This window comes from Microcebus murinus, chromosome 12 (assembly GCF_040939455.1).
Source record: "Microcebus murinus isolate Inina chromosome 12, M.murinus_Inina_mat1.0, whole genome shotgun sequence".
Taxonomy (NCBI): domain Eukaryota; kingdom Metazoa; phylum Chordata; class Mammalia; order Primates; family Cheirogaleidae; genus Microcebus; species Microcebus murinus.
Genome location: NC_134115.1, coordinates 86953831 through 86977048, shown reverse-complemented (window position 1 = coordinate 86977048; position 23218 = coordinate 86953831). Strand labels below are relative to the sequence as shown.

Sequence of the window (23218 nt, the reverse complement as noted above, 5' to 3'; positions counted from 1 at the left end):
CAGCTCTTAGCCACAGGCCTGGCACTTGGTAGATATTTGTTTAAGAAATGAATACCTGGGCTGGGCATGGTGGCTCACACCTGTAATCCCAGCACTCTGGGAGGCAGAGGTGGGTGGATCACTCAAGGTCAGGAGGTTGAAACCAGCCTGAGCAAGAGCAAGAACAAGACCCCCTCTCTACTAAAAATAGAAAGAAATTAATTGGCCAACTAAAAATATATAGAAAAAATTAGCCAGGCATGGTGGCGCATATCTGTAGTCCCAGCTACTCGGGAGGCTGAGGCAGAAGGATCGCTTGAGCCCAGGAGTTTGAGGTTGCTGTGAGCTAGGCTGACGTCACCGCACTCTAGCCCGGGCAACAGAGCAAGACTTTGTCTCAAAAAAAAAAAACAACAAGGCCGGGCGCAGTGGCTCACGCCGGTAATCCTAGCTCTCTGGGAGGCTGAGGCGGGCGGATTACTCAAGGTCAGGAGTTCAAAACCAGCCTGAGCAAGACCCCGTCTCTACTATAAATAGAAAGAAATTAAGTGGCCAACTGATATATATATAAAAAATTAGCCGGGCATGGTGGCACATGCCTGTAGTCCCAGCTACTCGGGAGGCTGAGGCAGGAGGATTGCTTGAGCCCAGGAGTTTGAGGTTGCTGTGAGCTAGGCTGACGCCACGGCACTCACTCTAGCCTGGGCAACAAAGTGAGACTCTGTCTCAAAAAAAAAAAAAAAAAATAGAGTATGGCTGTTTCTCCATGTCTGTCGGGCACGGGCACTCTCTTCACACTGGCAGGGGCCGGGAACGCTGGGCTCTGTCAGACACATGACCCAGCTCTACATAGGCCCTGGGCCCTTCCCTGCCCAGGCTGTTCCTCCCTGTGAGCGAATTGTTGCTGCTAGGATGAGGTGGCTTTCCAAAAGGCTTCGGTTCCATCCAGCTTATTCAACAATTGCTCAACAAATATTTATTTTAGTACCTACTGTTTGCTGCTGTAGGGACCAGAAACACATCAGTAAACAAGACAGTGGGAGAAGGTGGTGGCAATGAGAAGAGGTCATTTGAATAAAGATCTGAAGGAGGTGAGGGAGCAACCTGCTCAGGAAACTATCTGGAGGAAGGTGCGGTCAAGGCCAGTGGACTCACCAGTGCAGGGCAGAGGGTGTCTGATTTATCCGGGGAAAATAATATCCCAGGTGGAGCTGCACTGCCTACCGATCGGCTTGACTACATGTGAACGAGAATGCCCTTGACACAGACGAGTGTCCTGTATTCTCAGAAAGTAAGGCCCAGGAGCCTGCTTAAAAGCCACACGTCCTGTGCCCTCCCTCAGTTTTCAGGCTCAGAATCCACTCACCAGCTGACCTTGGTTTCCTCTTCTGTGCATTTAATTTAACGTCACAAGGCTAAGGACCAGAGTGACCAGTGTTTGTCCCCCCTTCACTGGAAGGTAGAAACTGGCTGCTCAAGCTGCTTTCCTGGAAACGCTGGGCTGATGCTGTCAATTGTTCCCAGGGCTTGAGCCCAGCCCTGGACCGGGGCAGGCTTGGAGTCAGCAGGCCAGGTGACTCAAAGAGAAGACGGCAACAGTGATATTAATGAGAACTACCCGTGACCGAGGGCTTCGTGAGGTGTGGGGCTCTGTGCTAAGAGTTTTACATTCACCGTCTCAGTTACTCCCCCTGTCACCCGGGCTGGAGGGTATCGTGACTACTCTCAGTTTAACCTGTGTGCCTCCTACCTCTGTGCCCGGAGGTGAGTACAGACTGTCTTCCTGGCCTCAGAGTCCCCGGCACCCAGGGCTAGGCTGAGTGATGCCAAGTGTCCTCTCTATCTGTGCTTACTCAGCCCCGTCCATTGCCCAAAGCAGCCACCTCTCTTCCTGTTTAGCAGATCCAGGCTCCCAGCTACCACCCCCTCTTTCAGCACTCATCCCCACCACTGAAATTTCCAGGGAATTGAATCCCCAGTTTATAGATGGGGAAAGCAAAGCACCAGGAGGTAAGACGTGCGGATCTCCCAGCCTGCCAACAGAAGGCACAAGATTTGAACGGAGCAGTCGGGCTCCCGAGCCCAGGCTCCTAATCTCTCCTTAACCCTGGCCTCCTTATCTTTTTTTTTTTTTTGTCAGTCAGAGTGTCACTCTGTTGCTCGGGCTAGAGTGCCATGGTGTCAGCCTATGTCACAGCAACCTCAAACTCCCGGGCTCAAGGGATCCTTTTGCCTCAGCCTCAGTCCCAGTTACTCAACTGGGACTACAGGCATGCGCCACCATGCCCGGCTAATTTTTTTTTTTTTTTTTTTTTTTTTTTGAGACAGAGTCTCCCTTTGTTGCCCAGGCTAGAGTGAGTGCCGTGGCGTCAGCCTAGCTCACAGCAACCTCAGACTCCTGGGCTCAAGCGATCCTCCTGCCTCAGCCGCCCGAGTAGCTGGGACTACAGGCATGCGCCACCATGCCCGGCTAATTTTTTTTTTATATATATATATTAGTTGGCCAATTTCTTTCTATTTATAGTAGAGACGGGGTCTCGCTCTTGCTCAGGCTGGTTTCGAACTCCTGACCTCGAGCAATCCGCCCGCCTCGGCCTCCCAGAGAGCTAGGATTACAGGCGTGAGCCACCACACCCGGCCCCTGGCTAATTTTTCTATATATATTTTTAGTTGGCCAATTAATTTCTTTCTATTTTTAGTAGAGATGGGGTCTTGCTCTTGCTCAGGCTGGTTTCAAACTCCTGACCTTGAGCTATTTTCCTGCCTTAGCCTCCCAGAGTGCTAGGATTACAGGCTTGAGCCACTGCGCCTGGCCTGGCCTCCCTATCTTGATCATGGCCAAACCCTGGCCCAACCCAGCTCTGCCCTGTGTGTGTCCTCAGTGAGATTTCGCTGTGGAGAACTTGGAGGCATGGAGATATGTATAATAACGCAATCCCATCTAAATTGTGGCCCTGCTGGATAGGAAGCATGGAAATATATTTCTGAATATAGAAAATTCAGAATATGGGAGGCCGAGGTGGGTGGATTGCTCGAGGTCAGGAGTTCGAAACCAGCCTGAGCAAGAGGGAGATCCTGTCTCTACCATAAATAGAAAGAAATTAATTGGCCAACTGATATATATAGAAAAAATTAGCTGGACATGGTGGCACATGCCTGTAGTCCCAGCTACTCGAGAGGCTGAGGCAGGAGCATGGCTTGAGCCCAGGAGTTGGAAGTTGCTGTGAGCTAGGCTGACGTCACAGCACTCACTCTAGCCTGGGCAACAAAGTGAGACTCTGTCTCAAAAAAAAAGAAAAGAAAATTCAGAATAAAATCAAGCAGTACTTAGATAAACAGAATCCAACCCAATGGTGAGGAAACCTGGGTGGGGTGGAGGGTGTCTTCAAATCTCAATTCCTTGGAAAAATTAGGTAACTCAAACCCAGGGTACATGGGCTGTCACACCACCCCATTTGGAGCCCTGATTGGCACAGGGATTAGCAAAGTGGATTCAGTATGGCCTGTCATGATCTCGGGATGGGGGAGCCTGAGTCATGGCCAAAGTATTTGGTCAGTGGACAGCCTTTGTCTGCTGGGAAAACCACCCCAAATAACTCGGATGACAAAATGTTTTCCTTAGCTGGTGTCTTTAACCCTGAGAAGGCTAGAATTGAACAATGGTAGTTAAAATGTACCAATGTGGCCGGGCGTGGTGGCTCATGCTTGTAATCCTAGCACTCTGGGAGGCCGAGGCGGGCGGATTGCTCAAGGTCAGGAGTTCAAAACCAGCCTGAGCGAGACCCCGTCTCTACTATAAAAAATAGAAAGAAATTAATTGGCCAACTAATATATATATATATAAATTAGCTGGGCATGGTGGCACGTGCCTATAGTCCCAGCTACTTGGGAGGCTGAGGCAGTAGGATTGCTTAAGCTCAGGAGTTTGAGGTTGCTGTGAGCTAGGCTGACGCCACGGCACTCACTCTAGCCTGAGCAACAAAGCGAGACTCTGTCTCAAAAAAAAAAAAAAAAAGTACGAATGTGTAAACAACATGAGATTTATAAATTGATCCTTAAAATTTAAGCTGTTGAGTTTAGTTCAAAATATGGTCTTTTTTTTTTTTTTTTTTTTTTTTGAGACAGAGTCTCATCCTATTGCCTGGGTTAGAGTACGGTGGCGTCAGCCTAGCTCAAAGCAACCTCAAACTCCTGGGCTCAAGTGATCCTCCTGCCTCAGCCTCCTGAGTAGCTGGGACTACAGGCACGTGCCACCATGCCCTGCTAATTATATATATATATTTTTTTTAGTTGTCCAGCTAATTTCTTTCTATTTTTTTAGTAGAGACAGGGTCTCACTCTTGCTCAGGCTGGTCTTGAACTCCTAAGCTCAAACGATCCTCCTGCCTTGGCCTTCCAGAGTGCTAGGATTATAGGCTTGAGCCACCGAACATGGCCTTAGATTGTTTTCTTTTCTTTTCTTTTCTTTTCTTTTCTTTTCTTTTCTTTTCTTTTCTTTTCTTTTCTTTTCTTTTCTTTTTTTTGAGACAAGAGTCTCACTCTGTTTCCTGGGCTAGAGTGCTGTAGCATCAGCCTAGCTCACAGCAACTTCAAACTCCTGGGCTCAAGTGATCCTCCTGCCTCAGCCTCCCGAGTAGCTGGGACTACAGGCGCATGCCACCATGCCCAGCTAATTTTCTCTATTTTTTAGTAGAGGTCAGGTCTCGCTCTTGTTGAGGCTGGTCTTGAGCACCTGACCTCAAGTGATCCTCCCACCTCGGCCTCCTAACATATAAACTTTTGAGACTGGTCTCTTTCAGCATCATGCGTCTGAGTTCTACTCTCATAGGCTTTGTCAGTAGTTTGTTCTTTTCTGTTGCTGTGTGGTATTCCCCTGTATGGATGCACCACTTTTTACCCATTTACTAGTTGAAGGACTTCTCAGCAGTTTTTAGTGATTATGAACAAAGCTGGAAAGTTCTTTTTCATTTGATGTAAAATATTGTCTCTTATTTCACAAAGAAAATAGAAGCAATTGGAAAGGGACTTGGACAAACTGTCTCTACCACATGCCCCCCTTCCCCATGTCCAAGTCCCTAAGGTCTGTCTTTCCTCCTGTTGCTAAGGATGGACTCTCAGGGATGGGACCCAAGGCCAACCCTCTACTGTGCACAAGATCTCACCTCACCTCCTCGGCTCAAGGTCATCGTCCCAGCCATTCTCCCCTCTCTTTTGCCTCATCAATTTTCCCCTTCTTACTTGATCATTTTCATCAGCATGCAAATAGCTGTTATATCCCCTACTGTAAAACAACCAACCAGAAAACATATCAGGGTTCCTCAAAAATTTCAACATCGAATTTCCATATGGCCCAGCACTTCCACTTCTGAGTGTACACCCAGAAGAATGGAAAGCCTGGGCTTGAACAGAGGTTTGTACATTCATCCTCAAAGCGGCGTTATTCACCGTAGCCAAAAGGTGGGACTAACCCAAGTGTCGTTGGGGAACCAGGTGTGGAATGTCCGTGCAATGGGACAGGATTCAGCCTTGTAAAGAAAGCGCTGACACAGGCTGCAGCACGCATGAACCTTGAGGACATTCCATTGAGTGAAATAAGCCAGGCACAAAAGAACAAATGCTACAGGAGTCCCCTTATGTGAGGCCCCTGGATATTGGAACTCGTAGAGACAGAAAGCAGAATGGGGTTGCCCGGGGCTGGGGGGAGGGGGAAGTTAGTGTTTAAGGGGACAGGGTTTCCACTGGGGAAGATGAACAAGCTCTGGAGATGGATAGTGGTGATAGTTGCACAGTATGAATGTACTGATGCCACTGAACTGTACACTGAAAAATGGTTAAAATGGTAAATTTTATGTTATGCATATTTTACTCCCCTCCCCACACACAAACAGAAAAACAAAACATAAACTCTTTCTTTTTTTTTTTTTTTTTTGAGACAGAGTCTCGCTTTGTTGCCCAGGCTAGAGTGAGTGCCCTGGCGTCAGCCTAGCTCACAGCAACCTCAAACTCCTGGGCTCGAGCGATCCTTCTGCCTCAGCCTCCCGAGTAGCTGGGACTACAGGCATGTGCCACCATGCCCGGCTAATTTTTTATATATATATATCAGTTGGCCAATTAATTTCTTTCTATTTATAGTAGAGACGGGGTCTCGCTCTTGCTCAGGCTGGTTTTGAACTCCTGACCTTGAGCAATCTGCCCGCCTCGGCCTCCCAGAGAGCTAGGATTACAGGCGTGAGCCACCGCGCCTGGCCCATAAACTCTTTCTTGACCTCACATCTTTCTCCAGCTACTGCATTTCTTTTTTTTTTTTTTATTTTTTATTTTATTTTATTTATTTATTTTTTTTCTTTTCTTTTCTTTTTTTTTTTTGAGACAGAGTATTGCTTTGTTGCCCAGGCTAGGGTGAGTGCCGTGGCCTCAGCCTAGCTCACAGCAACCTCAAACTCCTGGGCTCAAGCGATCCTCCTGCCTCAGCCTCCCGAGTAGCTGGGACTACAAGCATGCGCCACCATGCCCGGCTAATTTTTTCTATATATATATTAGTTGGCCAATTAATTTCTTTCTATTTATAGTAGAGACGGGGTCTCGCTCTTGCTCAGGCTGGTTTTGAACTCCTGACCTCGAGCAATCCGCCCGCCTCGGCCTCCCAGAGTGCTAGGATTACAGGTGTGAGCCACTGCGACTGGCCTTTTTTTTTTTTTTTTTTTTTTTTTTTGAGACAGAGATGGCATCAGCCTAGCTCACAGCAACCTCAAACTCCTGGGCTCAAGCAATCCTTCAGCCTCAGCCTCCCGAGTAGCTGGGACTACAGGCATGCACCACCATGTCCCGCTAATTTTTTCTATATATATTAGTTGGCCAATTAATTTCTTTCTATTTATAGTAGAGATGGGGTCTCGCTCTTGCTCAGGCTGGTTTCAAACTCTTGACCTCGAGCAATCCTCCTGCCTCAGCCTCCCAAGTAGCTGGGACTACAGGCATGTGCCACCATGCCTGGCTAATTTTTTTTTCTATGTATCTTTAGTTGGCCAATTAACTTCTTTCTATTTTTAGTCTGGCTCTTGCTCAGGCTGGTTTCAAATTCCTGACCTTGAGTGATCTGCCCGCCTCGGCCTCCCAGAGTGCTAGGATTACAGGCGTGAGCCACCATGCCAGGCCCAGCTACTGCATTTCTCTTCCTCCTTTATAGCAAAACTCCTTGATAGGTTGTCTGTAGTTGTTGTCCCCAGTTCCTCTCTTCCCACGCTCCCTTGAACCCACTCTAGTCAGACTTGCAGTCGCCACTGCTCCCCTGAAATGGCACGTGTCAAGGTCAACAATGACCCCCTCCTTATTAAATCTGGCAGCCCCTTTTCAGCAGCATCTGACCCAGCTGGTCACTGCCGCCTCCCAGAACACTGTCTCCCGGGCCTCCTCCTCCCTCCCTGGTTCCTTCTCAGTCCCCCTGGCTGGGTCCCCTCCTCTCTTGAGCTCTCCTCATTTGCCCAGGAGCCCTAGCCCTGGCTCTCTCACTGCCTGCACTGCTCCCTGGGTGACATCAGCTTGATATTGCCATGGGATTGATTGATTGATTGATTGATTGAGACAGGATCTTGCTATGGTTGCCAAGGCTGGCCTTGACCTCAAGCAGTCCTCCCACCTCAGCCTCCTGAATAGCTGGGACAACAGGCATGTGCCACTGGGCCCTGCTGCCCTGGTGCTTAATACTGAGGATGCATTACACTGAGGGTGCCCATTTTTACACCTCCAGCCAGACCCCTGCCATGAACTCCATTCCCAACTGTCTGTCGCTTTGACATTTCTACCTAGGTGTGGAGTTGGCATCTCCAACTTAACAGGTCTAAAGTCTAACTCCCACCTTCTCCTGAAACCGGCTAGTCCCACGGACTTCCTCATTGCCGCGCAGCCAGCGCCAGCCTCCTGGCTGCTCAGCCGAAGTCCCACTGTTAGGGACCGACCTTCCACAGCCCCACCGGACAGAAAAGCAGAGACATTGAGGATGCAATCACACAAGAGGAGGTTTATTTTCTGGCTAGCCAGGGTCCAAGCCCTAGAGCACCAACACAGTGGCCATTCTCACAGGCAAGGACCCCGACCTGAATTGCGGGGTGCCTTTTATCCCCCCCCCAAAGGGCCCTAGCAACGCACAAACTAATCACGCGCTGGTCATGAGCTGACCTTTGAAGTGATTAATTTTCTTTGTATTCTGCGCGATCCCTGCGCATCCCACCTCCCTTTTGCCTTTCTTCACAACCCAAGAGATAACTGGAGGTATGAGTATAAACAGATGCGTGCTGTTCGCTAATTGCCTCACCCTGCTTCACACGAAGGGGGGGAAAAACTCTTTTCTTGTTGTGCCACTGAGACGCCGCCGAGGCTCCATCGAGGCGCCCCCACACCACACTGCACGTGTCATCCATCAGGCTCGACCTTCAGAACCTAGTGCTTCCTGGATCCAGCTACCGCTCACCACTCGCCTGCTTCTGCCCTCGTGCCCCTCCATCCAGGGGACAGAGGCTCTTGTAAGAGTGCGATTGGACCTTGCTGCTTTTCTGCTCAAAGCCTTTCCCATTTCATTTAAAACAGAAGCCCAAGTCCTTGCATGGCCTGGAAGGCCCTCACCACCCACACCCCCATTTCGTCTCTGACCTCAGTCGTCTGCTCTCCCTGATGGCCCTGCAGAGGCCACCCTGGCGTCTTCACTGTCCTAATTACCCCTGCCTCAGGATCTTTGCATTTGCTCTCCCCTGCCCGGAACAGTGTTCCCCCAGGTAGCCATGGGGCTCCCTCTGCCTCCTTCAGGTCTCCACTCCGCTGATACCTTGCCACCCTGTTTAAAACTGCCCCTGAATGGCTCCCTTCCCAGGCCCTGGACCTAAATTTGAATTATTCCATATATACTTGGGGGAGGTGGGGAGGCACAGATTTTTTTTTTTTTTTTTTTTTGAGACAGAGTCTCACTCTGTTAACTAGGCTAGAGTGCCGTGGCATCAGCCTAGCTCACAGCAACCTCCAACTCCTGAGCTCAAGCAATCCTCCTGCCTCAGCCTCCCCTGTAGCTGGTACTACAGGCATGCGCCACCATGCCCGGCTAATTTTTTCTACATATTGTTAGTTGGCCAATTAATTTCTTTCTATCTTTTTAGTAGAGACAGGGTCTTGCTCTTGTTCAGGCTGGTTTCGAACACTGGACCTCGAGTGATCCTCCTGCCTCAGGCTCCCAGAGTGCTAGGATTACAGGCATGAGCCACCACACTGGGAGGAGGCCCAGATTTTGTAAGCTTCAAGCTCCCTCTTTCCCGATTTGTTTCTAACACCACCATCTGAATAAAGATTTATTTTTTATTTGCTTTATTATTCATCTCCTTCCCCTTTTCAGTGTAGGCTGGGTGAGCACAGGGGTGTTTGTTCCGCTCACTGCTGTGTCCCCAGTTTCAAGCAGTGCCTGAAAATAGTACTCATCGAATGAATGGGAATGGCTGAGTAGCTGCCGCTCTCCAGGTAAGTTTTCCCTTTGTCCTCTCCCCAGCCCCTGCCCCTCTCTCCCCTCCTAAGTGCCCCTCCCTCCAGCTCCCCCAGCCCTCCTCAGGCCCCTCTGCTGCAGTGCTTGTAGCCACCCAGAATGGTGGCTCCTTAAGGTCCCACTTTAAGCTATAAGAACCTTGCTTTCCCTCGGGGGCCAGGAATATGCTTAGCACACAGGGTGTGTCATTATGCGCTGACATTTACCCACATCCTTATGATCTTCACGCCAGCCTTCACACAGCTGATACCTTGCAGAAGGGGCACAGCAGGCATTGTTTTACCCATTGTATAGTTGAAGAAACTGAGGCCTGGGGAGGTGAAGCCACCAGCTTGTGGTCTAGCTATATGTGGTGGCATGGCTTGCTGAGCTTTCTCTGGCCACAGATTAAAAAACAAATAAAAAACCATATCTACTACCTTATCATCAATGTCTCCATTAAATCCCCTGTCAGTCCCTGACTAACCCCATCCTTCGAGCACTTTAGCAGGAGGCTCAGGCCTCACCTAGATAACAGGGGGACCCACATTAGTCACACCAAAGGAATCCCTATCTGGGTGACTCTAGATCAGGACGGTGCTGGCGGTGTGGAAGTTGACTAAGAGAGACAAGCATCACAGGTGGGCGGCCAGGGTGTGGCCGCTGGGGGTGCTGTCCTGGGGCCTCCCAGCCCCTCTGGGGTCTGCAAAGTAGGCTGGAATCCAAGCGACCTCCTGCCCGGCACTCTTCACTGGGTCCCCACCTGCAGCCCCTACATGTGCTTCCTGAGCTCCTAATAAATCAGAATCAGGGGCCACTCACGCCCGTAATCCTAGCACTCTGGGAGGCCGAAGCAGGAGGATAGCTCGAGGTCAGGAGTTTGAAACCAGCCTGAGCAAGAGTGAGACCTCGTCTCTAACTATAAATAGAAAGAAATTAATTGGCCAACTAATATATATAGAAAAAATTAGCCGGGAATGGTGGTGCATGCCTGTAGTCCCAGCTACTCGGGAGGCTGAGGCAGGAGGATTGCCTGAGCCCAGGAGTTTGAGGTTGCTGTGAGCTAGGCTGACGCCACGGCACTCACTCTAGCCTGGGCAACAAAGTGAGATTCTGTCTCTAAATAAATAAATAAATAAATCAGAATCAGGAAGGGCCCTAAGATGGCAAAACAGGCCTAGCTCCTCCCTGGTAAACCAGCCGGGCAGGTTTGCTGGTGCCAGGGTGGAGGAGCAAGTCAACTCTAAGAACAAATGGAGCTGAACAGTGCCAGGGCCTGTGAGATGGCTCTGGGGAGAAGCCAGATAAAATCACACCTAGTTTGATCTAGTGCTGACCAAGGCTGGCTCTTAGGGTCAAGTGGGTTGTAAATGTGTTTGAAGATGGGCTGGTTTGAGGGCTGGATTTGATAGGACGTTAATTACTGGTGGTTAGAAGCAATTTCATCAACCACCAAGGAAGATGTCCCAGAGATTTAAGAAATCAAGAACACCTGGGGAGCTTGCTTAAAAAGAATACATTTTTGGATCTGTAAAATCAGAATTTCTAGAGGTTGGGGACCCAAACTTTATTTCTAAAAGCTCTCTTAGATACTTGTGATACTCAGAGCTTTGCTCCTGGTCTTTAAAGAACATGTCTTTGGGCCAGGCATGGTGACTCACGCCTGTAATCCTAGCACTCTGGGAGGCTGAAGCAGGAGGATCACTTGAGGTCAGGAGTTTGAGACCAGGCTGAGCAAGAGCGAGACCCGTCTCTACTAAAAACAGAAAAGATTAGTTGGGTGTGGTGGCATACACTTGTAGTTCCAGGAAGTGAGGAGGCTGAGGCAGGAGGATCGCTTGAGCCCAGGAGCTTGAGGTTACTGTGAGCTAGGCTGACACCATGGCATTCTAGCCTGGGCAACAGAGCAAAATTGTCTCAAAATAACAAAATAAAATAAAGAGCATGTCTTTGGAACCCCTTCAACCTCATAGTTTGCTACTTAGCTGTGTTTTCTTGGGAAAGTGACTTAACCTCTCTGAGCTTCACTTGCTCCATTTGGAAAATGGGGATAACTCTACTTACTTCTTAGGGCTAGCATTACGAATACATGTAACAGGCAGGCCAGCATCAGGTTCAGGGCCTGGCACAGAGAGTGTCCTCCAAGGGTTAACTGCTACGCTACAATTATCATCCCAGCCGAGACTCTTTGGAATTCTGGGATGCACAGGGGAAACTGAGGGAGTTAAAGGTCGGGGGAGTCTTTGCCCCTGTTCCGAGTCCCTGGTGTTGGGAATGAGAAGCTCGTAGAGAAGAGAGCTATGCAGCGCAGTGTGCTTAAAGGAATCAGGATGGAGGGGCCAGGCTGAGCCCAGGGCAGGGACTGCTCACTTCTGGCCACTGACCTAGCCACTAGGTCAGGGCCCTGGGCCGATACAAATTATAAGAAACATAGCAGATATTTGTGGTTAAGACCTTGGGCTTAAGGGTTCAGAGAGTTCCGGATTCAAGTTCTGCTTCTCCTTCTAGTAATGCATGATCTTGGATGGGAGACTCAAGAGCCTGCGCTGGGAAGAAGGACAGCACCCCATGGTTACTCCGCCAGGCTCCGGACTCAGCCAGCTCCACTCTGTATCAGACCTGTGGCCCTGGGTGAGTGCCATGGCCCCCAGAGCCTCAGTCTGCTCAGTCTGGGGACAGGGATATTGCAGGTGAGGTAGGTGCTCAGCGCCCTGTCTGACGCACAGAATTGCCTAAGTGTTGGTTATTGCGGCCACCAATCCCTTCTCTCGTGAAACCTTTGGTTTATAACTGGTTTGGACTTGTAATCGTTACCTTTCACCTCATTCTCAGTCCCCTCCACCTGACTGGCAACCTGCAGCTTTCCTCACAAGGCCTCCAGGACATCAGGGGTGAGGGGGGCACTGGGCCCCTGCCTGGGCTTCCCTCCCTCTTTCCCCAAAGTGTCCCCTTCTGAGCAAAGCTGGAGTTGGTGCCACTGCCTCTGTGACGTCAGGTTGCCCAGAAATGACCCCTTTTGGTCCCCAGGATGAGAAGGCAGGCTGTATTGTGTTAGTGTTTTGAACTCCGTAGGTGCCGATGATAAATATTTCTTAGTAGGGTTTAACCGGATATGATCAAACAAACTGAGCGTGTGCACACTCCGTGTCAGAGCTGACCTCTGTGGCCTGCTGTCCCGCACCGCCTGGCCACGCCCTGAGAAAGCCACATCTCGCTACCACTTGCACCTCCCTGCCTGGTCCCTTCAGCCGCCGGGGAGGCCGGCTGCCGGAGAGAACGCCCTCTGCTGTGTGGGGCGCTGGGACCTGGCATTCAGCCAGTGGCCTGGCGGGTGGGGACCTTCCCAACAAGGCCCTCCCAGGGCTGGCTTTCTGGGGCTGTTGGGCGCATCTCTGAGCGGATGCTGCCCCCCTGCGGCCGTGCTCACTATGACACCTGGGAGAGCTGATCGCGCAGAGCATTGGACCCAGGTGATGCTTCACTTCCAAGTATATCCCCTTTGGGTGCTCAAGACTGGCCCAAAGTGCAGAGTCGGTTAAGATTGTGTTTCGGTGAAGCTCTCCTCCTGCACCGAGAATCCAAGTGAACACAGCCAGCAAGTCACCACCCTGCCCACTCCTCAAGCAGACCGAATCCCTGTGTGTCCTGGGCCCGCTAAGTTCTCCACCTCTAGGCCTTTGCAAATGCTGTTTCCCCTGCCCGGAGTGCTCTTGTCTGGCCAACTCCTGTAGAGGCATCGGCGTCCCTCCCACTGGGAAGTTTCCCAGTGTCACAAAGTGGTCTGGTGCTGTTCATATGCACTTCTGTAAGCATGACAGCCCTTTGTCAAACTGTGTTTAGTCCCCTGACTTCCTGCTGGCGGGTGAGCACTGTGGCTCCCCAGCGCCTAGCACTGGGAGACTCTGTGTGGGAAGAGGAAGATAGGCCACCTCGCCACATGAGGAAGTGGGGTGAGGCAGGAGAACCTCCAGGAAGGGACCACTTGTCCTGGGCTCCCCCAACTTGGAGCCTGGACGCTGGCCTCCCCTCCTCCTCCACCATAACACAGTGTGGTCCAGGTGAGGCACTCACTGGCTTGGGCGAGGTGACAGCGGGGTGGGACCTAAGAAGCATGAGTCTCAGAGCCCCACAGAGGCCTGGTTCCATCGCCAGTTAGCTTGCTAGCTCCCACCCAAGACCAAAGGGAACAGGGCCAAAGCCACATTCAATTAGGCAAATCCTGAGCATAGGTGAGGCACAGGTGGGTCATGAAAATGACAGTCTCATACTCAGGGCATCCAGTGTGATAAGAGTCTGGTGCAAAGCCTCATGGTGTGAATCTGGGTCAGGAGCCAGGCAGACCTGGGCTGTGGTCCCAGCCCGGCCACTGATTCACTGTGTGACCTTTGCCAGGTTGCTTCCCCTCTCTGAACCTCAGTTTCCTCGTGTGCAAAATGGGAACAATAATGGAACCTACCTCATAAGGTGGTTGTGAAAGACTTGACATTATGATGTGAAAGTATAAAGTATAAGAAATGGGAAGGAAAGCCCAGTAATGAGAATGCCTGCTGCCTGGGGCTAGTGTCCCAGGGGCTTTTTAGGTGAATCTAGAAGGGCAGATAGTGTCTGAGGTCTGGCAGGGAGCCAGAGCATGGGTGTGGGTCGCTGGGGGAACTGGCTGCTGTCCAGCCAAGTCCTAGTAGCTAAGTCTTATGCAGGCACTCCCCCTTTGGAGGGGGGTCCTTGTGGCGGGGACAGTTGTTCCCCATCAAATATTCATGTGCTCACCCTCATTTCCCAGCCTCCCTCAGGGGCAGTTTGGGCCACATGGCTAGTTGTAGCAGGAGTAATGTCTGCCAGATTTGGGGTAGTCAGTGTGGAGTTGATGTGTTTTTCTCTCTTCCCCTGCCGTGGTGACTCTGGTGGCCACATGTTCTGGCCTTGTAGCTACAAAACAGAGCAGGGCTATCAGACCCTCATCAGACTTGAGACAAATAGACCTTTATCGTGTTCAGCCACGAGACTTGGGGGCTGTTTGCTGAGGCGGCTGCTTGCCACTGCCCTGATGAACACAGTGCTGCTACTATTGGCACTTCACAGAGCCCAAGTCAGTTGCCCATGGTCACACAGCTCAGAAGTGGGAGGAGCTGGGACTCAAACCCAGGCTGAACTTGCATGGCTGGTTTTTAGAAACTATACTTCCTTCACCTCCCAACAGGCTGTCCCTAAGCACTGCCATCCCACTCAGCAGGGACAGGGCCAGAGGGCGGCTGGCAGACTGAGAGCGCTGAGCTGGCCCGGCAGGCCAGCTCAGCATGCAACGCTGCCGTTCTGGATTGCTTGGCTGCTCTTCTGCTGTGCTGATTATCCATGATGGTAACACACAATGAAGAAAGGGTGACAGCTCACCCTTGCTTGGCCGAGAATTATAACTGGACACTGGAACCCTTGTTCCACACACCGACTTCCAAGGGAGGAATTCTTCCCAATGTCACCATTGCTCACTCTCAGCTCACAACTGCTTCTTCTCGACAGTATGCGAAGCACAACCTTCAGAGCCAGCCTTGGACTCGAATCCCTGCTCTGCCACTTATTGCCGTGTGTGACCTTGCACAAGTCACTTTGCCTCTCTGAGCCTCAACGTCTTTGTCTGTAAGACGGGGACAGTGATACTAATTCCTTGTAGGATGGTGTTAAGCATCAGACATGATGGACGTAAAGTACTTAGCACAGTGCTTGGCAGGTGTAAACTTGTCTTAATCCCAGGCAGGCTTTCTCCCGGCTATGACTGGGGCAATCAGAGAAGACAGAATCAGTATACAGACATGTTTATTGACAAACAGGATACACACATCCCTGCATGGGTCTTGCTGGGACATTTCAGGAATCTTGGAGCTGGGAATACTCCTTTCTCCCTGCCCCCTTCTTCTCTAGGTGGGAGGTTGGGCTCTCTGGAAAAGAGCTTCTGGCATTTTCTTGCTAGAAACCCTGTAGGTTTGCTGGTTGGACTCTCATGGCTTCTCATGTCCATTCCCGTCTGCCCCTCTGGGCCACAGACAAGGGGCTGTAAGCCTCTTCTCAGTCATTCATGTCCAGACCAAATTCTGGATACAATTCTTTGGTGGTGACACCTCGAATCACAGCTGAAAGGAAGGAAGGATGAATGTTCAGAGGGAGTATGCCAAAGTCTTGGGCCAGTGTCACTGCCCTGACTCACCAAGGACCAACATCTCTGCCTTCAAGCCAGTGCCCACACCTGCACCTCACCTAATCAGCCAAGGTAACCTCCCTGCTACTTCTTTCAGGCACTCCCTGGGGCCCTGCCTGGCCACCCCATGCTAACAGCCCACACCTGGGCTCCTCCATGCATGAGGCACTGTATTCAACACCTGGCCTATGAATACTCCTTAAGCCATCACCCCATCTTGCAGAGGAATGAAACAGAGCTCCCCTTGAATCTATTCTCCACACAGAGCAGCTAGAGTTATCTGCCTAAAATGTAAATTTTGTTTTTGAGACAGGATCTTGCTCTGTTGCCCTGGGCTACAGCACAGTGTCATCACCATAGTTTACTGCAGCCTCAAATTCCTGGGCTCAAATGATCCTCCTGCCTTAGCCTCCCAAGTAGCTGGGACTACAGGCACAGCCACCACACCAACTAACTAATTTTGTTAGCTTTTGTAGAGACAGCCTATTGCCTAGGCTGGTCTCCAACTCCTAGCCTCAAGTGATCCTCCTATCTCAGCCTCCCAAAGACTCTCAGCCTCCCTCAGCCTCTAGCAGGCTCACACCTGCTAGAATGACAGGTGTGAGCCACCTTGCCCAGCCCTTAAAATATAAATTGATGGTATAACCCATGCCTGCTGAAAACTCTGGACTCAGCCTGGCCCATGTGCCAGCCCTTGCCCGTCTACAGTCCCTGTGATGCTGTTCCTCTTCTGTTCTCCTGCAAAGACATGTCCTTTTCTCCCCTGGGAAGGGTTCTCCTCAGAGGTCTCCCCTGACCACCTTACCTCCCCCCACCCATACCCTGTTCATGCCTCAGTATCCCCCAACCTCTGCCCTTTGTCTCCTTCATGGCACTGAAAACAGTTTCTAATTAATTTTCTGTGTCCATTTACTTACTAACCGTTGCCCCAACCCCAACACTAAAACATAAGCCACATGAGAACAGAGATCTTCAAGTGCCTGGTTGATCAAAGTACTCCCAGCACCTTGTAGGGGGCCTGGCACAGAGCAGGTACTCAATAAATATCCACAGAATAAACAAGGGACAGGCCCCTGCTCCAGGTCATATACCTGAAGTCACAGGTCTCAAGGTGGTTGTATCTAACGAGAGCTTATGCTCTTAACCACTGGGCTGCACTCCCCTCACATTCCTTCCTTCTTGGGCCTTGATCACCTTCCTCTCTTCATCCACCTATATTCCCTACTGTCTTCTCCTTCCAGAAAAGCCTTCCCTGCTGTGGAATCCTGGACGCTAATTTCTGCAACAAGTACCAAAACTCAGGCAGCAATTGGACAGACAGCCCCAGCTCTGAACACTATCACACAGGGTGCCCAGACCTGAGCTGGGACTGAAGGGTTTGTATGAGGCCATCTGCACATTTCTTCTTTTTCTTTTTTTTTTGAGACACAGTCTCGCTTTGTTGCCCAGGCTAGAGTGAGTGCCGTGGTGTCAGCCTAGCTCACAGCAACCTCAAACTCCTGGGCTCAAGCAATCCTGCTGCCTCAGCCTCCCGAGTAGCTGGGACTACAGGCATGTGCCACCATGCCTGGCTAATTTTTTCTGTATATCTTTAGTTGGCCAATTAATTTCTTTCTATTTTTAGTAGAGACAGGGTCTCGCTCTTGCTCAGGCTAGTTTCGAACTCCTGACCTATAGCAATCTGCCCGCCTCGGCCTCCCAGAATGCTAGGATTACAGGTCTGAGCCACCACGCCCATCTGCACATTTCTTTATCTCGAGGTGGGCTATCCTAGCCAGCCCAGACACAGGTGTCTGTGCCTTGGCTAAAGCCCTGTGGATAGCTAGATTTGTTTAAGGAGGAGCAAAGTATCCATTTAAACCACAAAAGGTTGCCCTTGCACTTGGTATCTCAATCACTCTGAGTAGGCCCTGGAAGACTGGGACCCTGAGTCCTTAGTCTAGCAGGTGGGCGAGCCCTGCTCTAACCTGCCTGCAGCTCCAAAGCAGGCTCTGTACTTAAGGAAAAAACCCAGGAACTCAGGTAAGAGCTGTACAGCTGCTTCGCTGGGTGGCCAGGGAGACCAGAGGCTGGTGAGAAGAGGGGCTGGGGCATTCCAGGAGTAGGGCAGCTGAGAATGGGGGGAAAGCTGGCAAAGGAGCAAAACCTAGTACCCCTAGGGGAAGGGATGGCCCCGAACCCTGCTTGCTCCTCTGGAGTCCTGCTGTTCACCTAGCTTGCCCAGTAGCATCTGTCCTACGTCCTTGATGTCATTGTACTCATGGAGCCGGCCGATGTGGTCCTCCAGTTCATCCACACGGTAGCCTCTGTGGTGAGTGGTGGGGAGAGAGGGAGAGATAGCACTGTTAAGAAAGCAGTGAGGACCCCTTGGTCAGACAGTAACGAGCCATGTGTTTAATAAACGTTCACTAAGGGCCTACTCAGTGCCAGGCACTGCGGATGTAGCGATGACAAGACAGACCATGCCCTCATGAAGCTTAATCAGGGCAGGGGATCTGCCCAGCTCTCACTCCTGGAAAATGTGCCCTGTCCCTTGGGACAGTGGGGTGAGGTGAGTCCACAGCCACATTGCTATTATGTGACCCTGGCCACAGCTGAGGGACTCACAGATGGGCATGTGATCCAGTCAGGCAAAGTCCCTCAGGTGTGAAATGCACATTCCAAGGCTGCTCAGTCTCTGCCTGTGGCTGGACCGAGGGGAAACTCTAGGAGCTGAGGGAGAGCCAGCTTCCCTTCCCCTACACATGGAAAAGGCCACCTGCAGAGAGAATAGTGTCTGCACCAGTGGAAGCAGAAACAGAGAATGCAGCTCTGGGGGAGTCTGGGAGAATGACAGCCTCCATTCCCAGCAGCTTTCCAGTCCCAGCTCCCGCCCAGAGAGGCTGCTGAGACAACTGAACCCAAAGGCACTGTTCTGTTTTTATGCTAAGCTAGTGCGACTGGGTGTCAGCCACTGGGCACTAACAAGTTATATTAACCACACTGAGGAACTGTGAGGCTTACTCAGATATTAACTGGGAGATCTCCTTGTCCAGCATGTCCTTCTTCTCCCTCAGTTTCTGAATGTCAAGGTGCAGAGACTCCTCGCTAGTCCCATCAGCCTGGCCAGACTTGGGAGATGGTCGCTGAGTGGGAGAAAAGTCATCAGCCGGACTGGCAAGTAAATAATTCAGAGCCTATGTGTTGTCCTCCAACATCCACTCCCCACTTCTGCTTGGTAGTACCCACCCCACCTCCAGAATGAGAGTTCATTTCCCAGCTTCCCTTGGAAGTAGATGTGGCCCTATGACTACGTTCTGGCAAGCAGCACTTAATCACAAATGGCGCATGCAACATGTGGAACTGTCTTTCCAGGGAGAAGTCTTCCTTTCCCCTGACCTTCCTCCTTCCCGCTGGCCGGAATGTGGATGCAATGCCGGAGCTTGTCATCCAGGCTATCTTGGATGACAAGGTAGAAGCTGCATGTTGAGGTCGTGGTGGAACAAGATAGAGGCCTGGGTCCCTGATGACTGTTTAAGCCACTGTTATTTGGGGGTCTTCTTTTGCTACCAGCCAAACCCAATCCTAACTAAAGGGCTTGCCCTGTTCCCCAGTCTCACCCCAGAGAATCTGCTCCAGGTCCCCTTCTTGGTTCCCTTCTCAAATCTGTGATATCACTGGGTTTATAATCTCAATGGATTAACAAAATCCTTCCCTAGGGCTATAGCTCATCTTTGCCCTTCCTGCCTCTAAAAGCTGCAAAGGCCAGTGCCTAGTACACAGCTAATCTGCAGGAAATGTATGTTGGATAAACTGTCTATGTGTCTACCATGGAGACATTGTTCCTATTTTTAGGTCAGTGGTTTGTAACTAGTCACTTAACAAATAGTGAGTGAGCACCATCTGCCAGGCACTGGCAAAGGCTCCAGGAGCACAACAATGAATGAGACACCAAGCCTGGCCTTCTGCCTCTATGGAATGTGTGGCCTAGCCCCAAAGAGAAATACCCAACCATTATGTTCTTCTTCCAGGTATCTCCATTCAAGCTCTACTCACATGTCACCTCATCAGAAAGGCCTTCCCTGAGTACCCTGTCTAAAATGGTAATGCCTTAATCGCTCACTATCTCTTTTTCCTAATGTTTTACAGCATTTCGTATCATCTAACATGTTATATATTTCATTATATGATTTTCATTGCCCACTTTATATCACTGGAGGGTAAATTCCATGGAGGGAGGGACTTTGTTTTGTTCACTGCTAATTGCATACTGTCTACAATAGTACCTGGCACATAGTAGGCACTCAATAAATACTTGTCAAATGAATGAATGAATGATAAATAACTAATCAACTAATTATAAGTCTGAAAAGTACTTTGAAGTACAGCAAGCTAAAGGAGGTTTAACAGGGCAACCAGACTGAGCTGGGGGTAGGTATACGGCTTGTCTAAGGAAGCTGAACTTTGAAGGATGAGTAGGCATTAGCTTGGCAAAAAGTGTAAAGAAAATATCGCAGAAACAGGGGACAGAGAATCAGCCCTCCTTATCTGTGGGTTTCACATCCATGGAATCAACCAACCACAGACTGAAAATATTTGGGGCAAAAAAGGGTAGTTTTGTCTGTACTGAACATGTAGACTATTTTTCTTGTCATTATTCCCTAAACAATAGAGTATAACAATTATATCGAAGTGCCCTAAGCCAGGAGAGAACACTGGTGTTGGAGGGAATGAGAGTGGTTTCCCTGTGGTGGAATGGTGAGTGAGAGGACATTGATGTGACAAGAAAAGCAACCACACGTGGTACTGTTAAAGAGGAGAGGCAGAACCCACCGTGAGAGCCTGGGGTACCACTGACGATGTGAGGGCAGCTGGAGAAGGAGCTGGTTTGTGCTCCTGGTTAGGATGCTGAGTGGTTTCAGACTTGGCAAGTGGGAAGACAAAGATATTCTGTAGGTGGCTCTGAGTGTCCCTTGAAAGGTCAGGGAGAGAGATGGGAGAGTCATGGACACTGGGGCGAGTTGAGGGTGTGGGAGTGAGACCTTTGAGGGGGTGTGTTGCAAGAAAACAGAGAGAGGAGAGCAGAACCTTTGCAAACGCCCATATTTACCTAAGGAGCAGCGGAAGGCAGAGGAGCCTGCCAAGCGGGCAAAGAAAAACAGGGACAAGGAGGTCAGGAGGATGCTCCTGCAAAGAGGCCTGAAGAGGAGCTCAGGCTCTGCAGTGCCACTGCTCCCTTCAACAACCTCCACTCTGCCACTTCTTGACTGTGAGACGGAATCTCCCTGGTGTTAGGTTTGCTCCAGGTGGGAACCCGAAAAGTATGTATAGGACAGAATGTGGTTAATGCAAAACAGGCTTGTAAAACAACAGCCACAGGAGTCTGGGGAGGCCCCTGATTTTGTAGATCTAACAGAAGCTGCAGCCAGCATTCCTTCCCCCTCTTCCCTGATAGAGAGGAAGGCTATCCCTCCCTAGCTCTCCTGATAAGGACGACGCCAAAGCAGAAGGATGGACGTGACTGGGGCAAAGGAGTCATAGGAGTTGCTTGTTTGAAGAATAATTTACTACAAACAGCTGTTCTGTCCTCCATCCTCTGCCATAAGCGAGCTGCACACAGCAGGAAGCAATTCTTCACCTGCCAGTTTGGCCCAGAAACAAAGAACTGAACAGGGCAGGTGGGAGAGGGTCGACTATCCGCATTTATAAAAACTGTCACTAAACCTTCTCTGTGCTCTCTCTCTTTTTGGACTCAGCCCACTCGCACCTGGGTGAATAAACCAGCCACGTTGCTCCCACGTACTCTGTGTGTGAAATCTGTTCTTTGGGTCATTCAGCCTTTCATCTGGAACTCAGAGGCCTCACCTGTAAAATGGGGATGATAAAGTGTCTGCCTCTAAGGTTGCTGGAAGGATTTGGCAAGGTGATGTATGTAAAGTAAGCTGGGACATAGTAAGTGCTCAACAAAGCCTCGCTTTTAAAAGCAGAAAGACTGAATTAGCACTGATGAGAAAGGCATGATCTACACAGTCAGACGCCACTGGAAGGTCAAAAACTGGATACCAACGTGCTCTCAGAGAGAGGCTCAATCAGCCAGATGCTTTTGGCATACTGTGGCTTGCTGCCTGTCATCTGAGCTCAATGGAAATTATCCATCAGGCCTTGCCTCTGACCTCACCACCTCTGGGGGGCCCTCCTGGCATGCCTAAGTCTGAGCTTCCCTTCTCCCCCTCACAAGACCATGCTCATTCTGTCCTGGAATTTTTTTTTGCCTGTTTATCCTCCAGCTTGTAGTTCCGGGAGGGCAGGTGCTATCTGGCACACACCTGCATCCCGGCAGTTGCTCAATCAACGAACAAACACATACCAAGTCTTTCCGGATCTAACTTGAGAGTGGTGGTGGAGGAAACCCCATCTGGGTATGAGACAAGGAGCCTGAGTTTTTGGGGTGGGTTGCCAGAGAAGAGACTACTGGCAGCTAAAAGGTGTGGCCAGTGTAAAGGCCAAGCTTTTTCCTGACAGGGGACCTGTGGGTTTAAAGGCAGGGCTGGGTGAGGGGAGAAACCAGTGAGCAGGAGAGATGGCTGGCGCTGGAGACGGGGAAAGGCACCCGAGGAGGCAGGAGGAGGGAGGCGTGGGGATGGGGAGGAGGGTGGGCCCTGGCCAGGCCACGCCAGCACTTCTTTGAAGACCGGAGAGCAGGAAAAAAGGAAGGGGAGGGATTGAGAAATGCCCTGGAGGTTCTCAGCAGAGTAGGTCTGCTGTTTGGATGGAGAGGAGCGCTGGGAGCAGCAGTGGTTTACGTGATGGAGGGCGGGGGAGGGGGGCACAGACATACTCACGGGGGATCGGAAGGTCCCGCGGTAACTTCGGTCAGGTCCGCGTTCAGTCCTGGAGAGGAATCCGAGGGGAAAGGCTGGTTGAAGGAGAGCCTGTTCTCAGAGGAAAGGGCTACTGCGGGGTGCCTGAGGAAGAGCAGCTGGGAAGTAGGAGTGCCCGGGGCTGGACCAACCTGGGAGTGGGGCACATACACTCCCAGATTCAGGGAAGAGACGCTTGAGGGAGTTTCTGAGAGGGGGAGCGTCTGGAGGACTGGACTGGTTTCCCTGGAGGTGATTTCTGGGACAAAGTCGGGGCAGGGCTGTGAAGAGTCAGGAAAGGGACTGTGAAATGATGCACTTTCCCCCTGCTGTCCTTTCCTCGCCCACCTCCTGAGCCCTGGGGTCCGAGGCCCCCGGGTCGAGGGGTTCAGTGGCGCGGGAGGGTCCAGGGCTGGGGCCGGAGAGCAGCCTCTCAGGTCCATCAGGTAACTAGAATTCTTTGAAGTCGGCCATGAACGGTCGTACTGAAGGCTGCGCGCGCACCCAGCGAGAGCTGGCCCCGCCCACCCGGCTCCTCTCACCCTCGCCCACCCCGCCCCTACCCGAAGTGGGCGGGGACAGCGACTGCGCACGTGCACTGCTTACATTGTGACGCCATAGTATCTCTGGGCCCTCGAGGCTGCCTGGCCACGCCCCTTTCCTTTCATCTTTCTTATCGACCAATGGGCTAGGCGCATTTGGGCCACGCCCACA

At 50.9% G+C, this 23218-nt stretch overlaps 1 protein-coding gene across 2 annotated transcripts; it reads right to left on the bottom strand.

The window, feature by feature from the left end:
* Window positions 1-15392: 15392 nt before the first annotated feature.
* Window positions 15393-23045, bottom strand: SWI5 (SWI5 homologous recombination repair protein). 2 transcript variants are annotated; one of them, XM_020289505.2, is made up of 5 exons: window positions 22853-23045; window positions 22487-22535; window positions 18669-18790; window positions 17877-17971; window positions 15393-15600 (listed from the first exon to the last, which is right to left on the bottom strand). In XM_020289505.2, exons 1-5 carry the CDS (start codon window positions 22945-22947, stop codon window positions 15536-15538), a joined length of 426 nt encoding a protein of 141 aa, XP_020145094.1. In that variant the 5' UTR covers window positions 22948-23045; the 3' UTR covers window positions 15393-15535. The 2 variants fall into 2 exon arrangements, with proteins under 2 accessions (XP_020145094.1, XP_075865187.1); XM_076009072.1 differs by lacking the exon at window positions 22853-23045 and adding an exon at window positions 22657-22846.
* Between the last annotated feature and the right edge of the window lie 173 nt (window positions 23046-23218).